This window comes from Lolium perenne, chromosome 3, assembly GCF_019359855.2.
Source record: "Lolium perenne isolate Kyuss_39 chromosome 3, Kyuss_2.0, whole genome shotgun sequence".
Classification (NCBI taxonomy): Eukaryota; Viridiplantae; Streptophyta; class Magnoliopsida; order Poales; family Poaceae; genus Lolium; species Lolium perenne.
In genome coordinates, this window is record NC_067246.2 from 271240421 (window position 1) to 271250711 (window position 10291).

At 42.2% G+C, this 10291-nt stretch overlaps 1 protein-coding gene across 1 annotated transcript; it reads right to left on the bottom strand.

The window, feature by feature from the left end:
* Positions 1-2084: 2084 nt before the first annotated feature.
* LOC127344556 (casein kinase 1-like protein HD16) lies at positions 2085-9888 on the bottom strand. Its single transcript, XM_051370853.2, has 17 exons — positions 9727-9888; positions 8649-9068; positions 6645-6770; positions 6486-6559; positions 6060-6129; positions 5926-5981; positions 5765-5836; positions 5566-5660; positions 5325-5391; positions 5117-5246; positions 4684-4899; positions 4450-4574; positions 3857-4031; positions 3693-3783; positions 3275-3432; positions 2962-3150; positions 2085-2658 (listed from the first exon to the last, which is right to left on the bottom strand). The coding sequence occupies exons 2-17, from the start codon at positions 9030-9032 to the stop codon at positions 2599-2601; spliced, it is 2088 nt and encodes a 695-aa protein (XP_051226813.1). The 5' UTR covers positions 9033-9068; positions 9727-9888; the 3' UTR covers positions 2085-2598.
* Positions 9889-10291: the final 403 nt, after the last annotated feature.

Genomic DNA, 10291 nt, shown 5'->3' on the forward strand with positions numbered 1-10291 from the left:
TTAAGCCTAAGCTCTAGCCAACTTTTGTTAGTATTTTTTTTTAGACAACCCACGTATTTCATTAATAGAAAATCATGTAACATGAGTAAATAAACATGAAAACTACATAAGAACTTTGTAGAAAAACTCCTAACTATTCTTAAGGATTCCTACACTCGCCAAACTCCAACGCTGCCTAGAGGCACCTTAGAAGAGATGTTGGACCTCCACCACTGCCAGATCCAAGAGAGAACCATCCCAACAAGGTTTTGTGAGTCGATGAACAGGTCCGCTGCAGGCAGCCAGGCACATGTCGTTGTGGCACGTCGACCAGAGACGTCGCCGTGCTATCTTGAACTACGATCCATCGCACCCCATCGATGAAGTTGGGGAATAACAACAGATCCACCATCTTCGTACCAACATCCTTGCGCCAGAGCATCACCTCCCCCGGCCCAAGCGTCGTCGTAGACGAACGCTAGCGACACGCCGAGAAAAATATCTCGCTAGACCTAAAGAAACAGCGAGAAAACCACGTTATCGATCTCCGTCGTGCTCCAGCTACCCTCCCCATGATGAGCAACACACTCGTGCACAAAGATGAAGCCTTTCCTTTTCGCTGACGCCGAGCCAAGGGTGAGGAAATAAATTGGGGTGGCGCTCGTGCTCTCTCTGTTATTTCCGTTCTCCTTGTTTGAATGTTGAATCGAGATGACATACAGATCGATTACGCGCAAGGAGAAAGAAATACATAATTGTTTTCGTCTTTCCTTTTCGCGTGGGATGGAAAAACTGTGAGCAGATGTACCAATCTAATTTCTAACAATTATAGTATCATTAATCAGCGGTATCAATCTTTTATTAAATGATAGTGCAATCAAATAGAGATATTACAAGAAGTTGTGATAAGAAGTGCAACAAAAAGTTTCTCGTTGATGGACTTACAGTGAATAAAGAAAACCTGATGCATTAGAGAATGTTGTAATCTCACTTTTTTTTCTGCATTTTTGTAAAATGTATAGTGGAAGTGGTAAGTTCAAAAAATTATGAAACTTGATGTATTCCTTTTCCTTTTTGAAAGCAAGCTACATGCATAACCTTTCCTTTTCATATTGCTGAAGATAAAAATTATCTCTTGGGTTTGTGCTATTATTTGATTGCTCCCAGAAAAAGATTGGTGGGCATCTTCTAGGACTCAATTAGTTTGAGTTACGGTATGTTTATTTTATTTGCTGGATTTATTTGAAGCAATCTCTTCAGTGCTTCCAACATTATTTATTTTCTCGGCCAACATTATTTATGTAGAATCCAGTTTGCTTGTAACTTGGTACGATGACTCAAAGGGCAAGATTAAGAATGTATATATCCATTTGTATGCAAAATGCTATTACATGCTTATGCACACCAATTTATTTTTCACAGCTTCACATAGACTTGTCATGATTTAAGATGGCCACACATCAGCCTTAAGACTACCAATGAAGGATTCAGAATTTTCAAAAATTCAGCTTGCATGTAGTACAATACTATAACTCGAAAGGCGATGTTAAGAATCTAACTGGGAACATTGATCACGGTTGCTATGTACAATTTGTTTTCTTTCCCCAAGGATGTGTGCATGTGCTATATTTCTTTGTAGCAACTCCAAAATCATGAGCTCTGGTGTGGTGATTTGCGAGAGTTTGAGAAAACACTGACGCAAATCATGAAGTGAAATGTTGGAGCAAAGGGATTACTGAGTAAAGTGATGCGTTATCGGAGTGGGGTGACTATAAACATAATAACAGTGAGCAAAGAAATTTGAAAACCGGACATTGAACTAGTAATAGTATAGGTATATAGGTAGATGATAAGAACCACAACATGCCACGGTTTGGCTTTCCTATCTCGAAGTCTGGATGTTGTACCGAGATTCCGTTACTTCAGTACTTCATGTCTTCAGACCAAGGTTTCGTAATACACAATTCTCATTTCCCCCTCTTTACAGTTGTGCCCTTACTCGTAGCTCTGACACTACTTCCAGATCATTTACTGGAAATGCCACTCTTTGGAGCTCTGTACATTATAAGCCTTCCTTGTGCAAAAGCAAAACTAAGATAAGAGAATGATCAGCAAATCAACATCATGCCATCAATGCAATGAGCTTAATGGAGTTGATACACGAATTCATCAGTACACTCGGTTCATCTCGCATAATAATTTAGACACTCCCGGTCTATCTGGGAATATGGAACTTGTTTCCAGTTACAAAATTCAGAACATGATAAAGCTATATACACATGGGGCTTTCACAGGTTAAATGCCTCCAAACAGGAGGAGGCCACCCATACTCTGCACAGCAGCTGGAGCGAAGCAAAAGCACCTTGATGCTAAATACTTGACGCCATCAGCATCAGCACCACCACCACCACCAGCCGCATCACCATCTCCTTATTAGCTGGCCATCATCCCTTCATCCAAGTTCTTCTAGAGCACCCCTACTCTGGCAATGATGTAATGTTCATCTACGCAATTTACCTACACATACAGAGCATCACAGCAGCAACTAAAAATTGCTGGGTTTCTCCACGTCAAATCATTTGAATATGCTCAGCCCTGAGCTTGGTGTGCATGTAAATCTCAAGACACTGTCCGGCCAAAGCATATAGAGGCAATGTAAAGGTTCTTGGCCCATTTCTCCTACAAAGGACAACATATGTCTACATTAGAGCGGTGATTAAGTTACTGCTTGAACAAGGAAAAAAGCTCTGTAGCAACAACAAACAGCAACAAAGAATAAAATATTTGGTTGGAGTGGATTATGAAGAGAAAGGAAATAACTAACAGAAATATCAGATCAGTGAGAACTAACAGAGAGTGGATTCTGAAGCAACACACATGCAGATTGAAACAAAACTAGATGACAGCTATTAACTTCCCATGGTCCAAAAACTTAGCATATTAGTTATGAAATGTGCTAAAGAACAAATTGTATGGTCCTACCTTCACATGGTTGCTTGGGAAAGCAGATGTTCTAAGAGTTTCTTGTGTCTCGTCCATTAATTTTCTTTTTGGAATGCTCAATATAAAAGCAGCTTGATCACCAGTGGCTGCTGTAGAAGTTATTCTATATCCATTCTCCCACCGCCGGTGGATACCTTCACTGGGATATAGAAAATCCAGTTCTACTACCTGTGTGTTACATAAGAGGAATGAAGTAGCAATAATTTGATTTCAAACAACAGAACTTGGTTCTGCATGCTCTTTCACATGCCCACTGTATAGTTCACATCTGACTCATGGATTGCCACAATACCTGTTCAGAATATCCAGAGTTCCTTGACATAACTACACCCCAGCGGCTCCCTGCAGTGGTCATTGATGTAACATGAAAACCTTCTTTCCATTTCTTATTGATCCACTTGAACGGAAACGATTCACTAACTTTGTAAGACTGTTGAGTGTAAGGGGTTCCTGGAAAGAGTAAATGACCAATCTAGGTTAACCTCATCCATGTCATAATTATCGACAAAAAGAAACACTGGGAACAGTGCATCCACTACATGCACAAAAGAGTCAGCTATCTACCATTGAATGGAAACGCTAGCAAAGTTATGGGAAGCATAAGCAGGACAAATAGTAATTTTCTAAATATATATAACAAAATAACCATTGATGTTTTTTAATTTACCAATAAATGATAACCATTCGATGACAGAAGAAACTCAACAAACCTTTTGACATAACCACCAAGGAACTTCCGTTCGTAGCTCCTGCTATGGCACTAATGTAGTAATTATTTTCCCACTGCTCCATAATCCAGTCCTAGAGTAAAATAAATAGGCAACTTAGGAACCCGAAAAGAGAAAAGCAGCATGTTGAAGAATCGATAATATACCTTATGCAGGAAAATTGGTGAAAGTTCATAGACTTGTGATGTGAACCCAGTTCCGGCGTCCATAATAAGGGCCCAAAGATTTGTTGAAGATGCTACCGAACTAATAAACAATCCATCTTCATTCCCTTTATCTATGTGTTGATGAAGCCGGGCTTCTGCTACATTGTAATGGTATCTGAGAGGAGGGAAACAAGAAGTTACTAGAAGGGCAATTTGAAAACCATGGCTATTGACTAGACAACTAGCTGAGAACAGTATAATACAATCGACTGTAAATTCTTGCTCAAAATGGCAACTCACTAATGAGGTGCACATGGTTTTCTTGTAAAAATCAGAAACATTGGTAGTTTCCAGAAGAAAATCTAGGTAGTGCAATTGTACAACTGTAGCATCTATTAAAGCTTGGCATGGAGCACTGAAACAACTCACAAAATCTTGAATCATGTACACCGTGTGCCTCCTTTGAAATTGAAATATTTATGGAAAAATTTCAGATCATCCATCACACAAAATGTTTATAAAGTATAGCGCATTGTGGCAACTGAAGACTCATTGACATGTGCAACCTACAAAGCTACGAGATATTTTGTTACCTTTGTTTCATAGGCTTCCTAGCATTATATACTGAAATCCACTGATTTGCTGGGCTTCCGAGTCGAACTTTTTTCTTCGGTTGTTCATCTTCGTCATGATTTCCTCTTGCTCGTTTTTGTCCAGTCTAAATATGAAAATGACAAAAGGTCAAATTAAACAAGCTCACTGTATGAATGGGTAATGCGCCAACTAGGCTTGTTGGACAAAATGCGGAAACAGTTTTATAAAATGACCTTTAGAGCACCATCAATTCTAATAGGCCTCAAATGCTGGGGCTCAATCAATTCATCAAAGACGGAAATCAGCTTCGGGTAGTTTGGTTCTTCATCGAATTTCATGTTTGTTACAGTCTCCAGGAAAAGTTTGAAAGGAGGCGGGCAGAAAACACACATCAGATCTGGAGAGGTAGCCATTTTCTTCTTGCAAACAAGAAAGCTCTTGTTCTCGCCCTGCACATCATTTAGCTAAAGTCAAACACAAAGGTTTACATCACGTAGGTAGAGACTATCATATTCACTGAATAGTTTGGCAAATAATAAGTTAGTTTCACTTTGGCAAATAATAAGTTAGTTTCACTTCAATCTACATGCAAGTGGGCGTAATACAGTCTACGAGGTATGATTCAAACTCTTAATTGCAACCAGAAACTGCAGTAAAAGAGGAAACCTGATAGCCTTGCCAAGGTAACCTTCCTCTGAGTAGAAATATCAATGTATATGCTAGTGATTCCAGATCATCCCTTCTGCTACCAGTACGACCTAAATGGGCATGCACACTAGCATATCTTATTGTGCCCCTGCCGAAAAGAAGGTAATTGGTAAATCTCAAAACTGTAAGGAGATGAAAAACTATTGAACCTTAGATAAAAACAAACCTAAAAATATCAGGCCTCTGATCGTAGTCAACATGTTGTCCAGACGATGTTTCCTTCCATCTCGATGCTGAGTGTAAATGGTAGGAGTGAGCACTTGTTTATATTGGTGTTATGTATATAACACAGTTAAAATGCAGATTATGATATGCAGAGTCCTAAATTTGTGTGACAAATTGGAATGATCTACTCAACTCTTGGCAAAGAATGAATTATTAATCACAAGAAATTTGCCACGGCATACCTAAACCAAGATCAATCAAAAAGAGCTTCTTCTCATCAGGTGATCCAGGTTGGCCAAGTAGAAAATTCTCTGGTTTAACGTCTCCATGAACAAACCTGGAAAAATATTTTAAGAATAAACATATAAAACGGGAAAGCTGTATCTTAAAGGAAAATTTGTCAAGAGTGTCAAAGAATTTTTTTAACAAGACGTCACTTACCCCTTTGCATGAAGTTTCTCAAGAATAGAGATTGCCTCTACAGCGATGCAAGCAACCATACTTGGAGTCATCCTGCTCCAAACATTCGTTATCACCCAGTTGTTCTTATTTGAAAACAGATATGACTAAAACAGTAAGCAAAATAGGTGCATCCATCTTACGCTTGCCCAACAGAATTCCAAACATCCCAAAGGCTAGGCCCTAGTATATCCATTACCTGAAACAGACGTATAATTGAGCTCATTGTTGCAAAAGAACTTTTTCAAATGAAATAGAAAATGTTTATATAACTAACCATCACATAAAAGTCTCCCTGGCGGCCTTTGTAGTGAACTGACGGTATGCCATAACATCCGTTCAGAGAGCTTAAACAAATGCACAACAAAAACATCAGAATAAGTGGGGAAGTAGTTTGGTGATACAAGTATTACAAATGGTTCTTGTAAGTAGTGAACAACGACAATAAGGAAGCCTTCTTTATTTCTCAATAGATTAGAATACTGCCAATCAATTAAAAGAACTAACAAAGAAAGTTATTAATTAAGCATTCACTCTTCGGTTACATGATGAAAAAAAAATGGATCCAAAATATAACTAGGAATCTGTAAAATATGCAGAGGGGAAATAAAGTTTAGAGGCACACATATGTAGAAATCTTATGGTTTGCAAGATATTATGTAAGAATATAGACGCTGTCAGCCAATTACAATGTAATTATTACCTATAAACTTGCCACTCATATGGAGGGCCATAATTGCACCCCTTACTGTTGCGGTGCTCCAATTTCAAAGCAACCTGCAAGGAGAGAAGACATCGCTATTACCATCATGTTACATTAAAATAGTTTTTGAAGACATAAGAAACAGCAGTAAAGATAAACCTCATAAGCATTAGGTCCAGTGCGCTCTGTTCCACCAGAAATTCTTCTGCCGACATAAACCTGTCCAAAACCACCCTTGCCCAATTTCCGCTCTACCTTGTATTGCGGAGAATGGCCTACTTGAACCTGCAAATGATTAAAAACAGATTATATTTACTGGATGACTAGTTTTCATTTTCATTTGCACTTAGTTTTCATCATGTCACTAGCATTTCAACCCATTATCCCAAGAATAATCAGTTCTTTGAAATTGCCAACCTGTACTGCTGGAAGAAAATTTTAAGCTAGCTTTGACCAACCAGGTATCCACCGATAAGATTCTATTGATATAAATTAAACATCTTTCAAGTACAGTGTGATTCCAGAAAATGAAAGTAACTGCCTGCCAAAATTCAAGGTATAGACAGGCATTTAGATAAACAATGATCAGCTTGAATGTGTATGCCACATTTAATTACTAGATGCGTAAAAGGCGAACCCTAATGCTCAAGCTTTAACTGCCCTAGAAGCAGATGACGGATATGGGTTGTCTATCTTCCATATTACGACCTTTTTGAAGAAGCTTCCACATCAGGCCAGTATGGATATGGGTTGTCATCTTATTTATTACGACCTTTTTAAAGAAGCTTCCACATCAGGCCAGTATGGATATGGGTTGTCATCTTATTTATATTTACGACCTTTTTGAGGGAGTTTCCACCTCAGACCACGGGAACCTTAAGCTTCCAAAAAGAGGGGGAGGGGGCAGAAGACAAGCCCGCTCTATGGAAAAGAGAAGACAACGCGGGCTCTCTAGTCTCTACAGAAAACCTCAAGCACTCATCCACATGCGTACGGGGTCCTCAGCTTTTAGCCTTCGATCGATCTCGTGACATAATTTCTGTAATTTGGATATGAAATATCTTGCTGGACCTGTCTTATTTACGCATGTCCACCTAAATTTCTTCCGTTAGTTAAGGGCAGCAGCCCAATTCTTTACGACAGCACATTCACATCTGCAGCTAGATAAGACATGTGTTGTATTAAATTACATCTGTGCTTAAACTAGTATTCTTTTACTTCATTACATGTGAACCTAAGTTGGAAAAAGAAAGCTTGCATGATGTAATACCAATATTGAGAGATACGAAGCAGCAACTTGTAGTACCGACAAGAAGTGAGCCTAGGTCACTTGGCTAGGGGTTGATGTACATTCCAGCCACTGTGGTTCAAGTCCTCGCGGTTGTGTTTGGGTTCTTAATATTTCAAAAATAAAAATCTGAAGAACTTGAGTTTAATATCATTTAAAAGAAACTATGTACAGGAATCCACGAAAGTCATCCCAGATAAAAACATAATTGCACGCCGCTACACCTGACCTGACACATCACTTAGTTCCTATAAATTAACTACACGTGTCTGGGGCTGGTTCCGATTATTTATACTACAATTAGTTCCTACTATGACCTGTTCTTCACATGGAAGTGATATCAAGCATTTCCAGTCCATAGAATTAAGAAGAAACAAATCCCACTCGCATGTTCTTTTTCTCTTCCCCCACGTGGCTATCCTTCCAAATTTAGAAACAGATATAGGTGGAGCTAAGCAATACATGTATTAGTATGAGTGCACAATCCGGAGATTCTCATGGAGCATTATTACAAGCCATGCCAAAATAAGTATAAGGGGAAAGACGAGGCGATTGATTCTTTTCAAATTATCTTGTTTTACCGTCTTTAGTCTTTACTACCTTCTAATGGGCTCTAACAAAATTAATAAATTAACTAAATGGAACACAACATAGCATGATACGGAGCACAGAGGCATGACGCTAGCATAGACATAACTTAATGATCACGGCATCATAAGCGAAGTGTGAAGTGGATGGTTATATAAAAAAATGCATAGCCAAGCAAGTAATAGTTGTTTTACATCTTAAAGATTTGTTGTTATCTTCTGCAAGGGGAAAAGCAAATAAAAACGCAGAAATTAGTAGCAAGAGGCGTAGTGTATTGGAACAAGTACCTTCTCTGGTACTGGAGATGCGTCATCTTCACCTCCACCGACCTTGTCAGGACTCGCGCCATCCATCTTTCCAACCTTGTCAGCAAATTCGTTGATGCGCTGCGGACCACCCACAACACCTCCAGCAACAGCAGGTCCAGGGAGAACCTCGAATGGCTGGTCCGGATCCAAGTCAATCACCGGGACGGCTCGCCCTCTTCCACCCGCCCTTCCCCTCCCAGCTCCTCGCCCGGCACCCCTCCCACCCCTCCCTCTGCCACGCCTTCCCGCCACCGTCGGTGCCGCTGTGCCTGCCAAGTTCGCTGCTGGGTCCTCCACGTCGAGGTCCTCGACCTTCCTCGCCTTGAGCCGAGATTGCCGGACTCCGCTACGCAGCTCCGGCATCCTTCCTCCCCATGCACTTCCTACCACATAACAAATCTGCCACGCGAAACGGATGACATCAAGGGTCAGCACAAACGTGGTACATTCTACCAGCAAGTAATCAAACGTAAAATATTGTAGGGAACATGAAACTCCACATCAATCAAGGACTGTCTATCTATCTATCGAGGCCGCACAAGGGCAGTTCCTGTTTGTACTGCTTTGACAGCCGCCCAGAACAGTCCCAGGAGGACAAGGCGACGATCCGGGTTCCTTCTCCGGAACACAAATCTAACACGGGGAACTGTGGCGTGGGATTTGGCGACGGTGGATGTTCCCCATCCCCAAATCGTACCCCGATCTCCTCGGCGCAAAAATTTCCCCCGCGGAAACCGATCGACTCTAGGGGCTAACGCGCGCGTGTACGCCGCCGCATCACCGGGACGCGCCCGATCGTCCCCGGGAAAGGGTAGCGGCCGCCGCGGGAACACGCGCGGGCGGCAATCGGAATTTGTGGCAGGAAACGGGGAGATCGGCGGGCGAGGGGCACGATCGGAGGCGGTGGAGTGTAAGATCGGTGTGCGCGGCGGCGATCGCCCGCGCCCCAGGCTGCCGTCGCCGCCGACGCGGGAGGCGGTCTGGCGGGACGCGGGCAGGGACGGAGAGGTCCGGCGATCGGGGCGGGGCGGGGAGGGGAGGAAGGGCAGGCGCTCACCTCGGGGACGGAGACCGTGTGGCGGCGGCGAGGAGGACGCGGCGGCGGCGGCGGCGGAGAGAAGGAGGGGGCTGAGGGTGTGTGTGGGGAGGTTGGTGTTTGGTGTCCCGCAGGCGCACACGCACACCGCTGTGGCTGTCTGTCTCTCTGCAAGGGAGAGCAGGAGGCCTTGCCTTTTTGAAGGCTTCGAGTTGTTGTTGTTCATTTTTCTCTTTCTTTTTTTTTTCCCACTCTGCTCTGGCTTGGAATGCAGAGCGAGGGCCCACGCATCGGGCTGGATTCAACGGACAGGATTCGCTTGGGGCTTCACCGCGGCGGAGCCATGGATAACGTGGTCTGCTCGGTGGGCCCACGACCAGGCGTCTCGCATCGGCGAGATTTTTTTCCCTTTGAGCTCCGAGTGCCATGTAAACGTGTTGGTGCTGTTTTGGGGTTGGAAGAGGTGTCTGTTTAGTTTTCTGAGCCGAAATGCGACTGTTGCTTGCTCTCTTTTGTCTTGCGCTGGAATTGCTCACTTTTCCGTTAGTTTGTTAGGCACATAGTATCTACTCTGTCTTTAGACAAC

What these genes read in the sequence shown, in the direction of transcription:
- LOC127344556 (XM_051370853.2), bottom strand. Translation starts at nt 9,032, where the DNA reads ATGCCGGAGCTGCGTAGCGGAGTCCGGCAATCTCGGCTCAAGGCGAGG. An exon ending in AGGAAGCCTATGAAACAAAG is followed by an intron (nt 4,032 to 4,449) that starts GTAACAAAATAT and finishes CCCTCCTCTCAG; the next exon opens with ATACCATTACAATGTAGCAG. An exon ending in TCCCAAGCAACCATGTGAAG is followed by an intron (nt 2,659 to 2,961) that starts GTAGGACCATAC and finishes TGTCCTTTGTAG; the next exon opens with GAGAAATGGGCCAAGAACCT.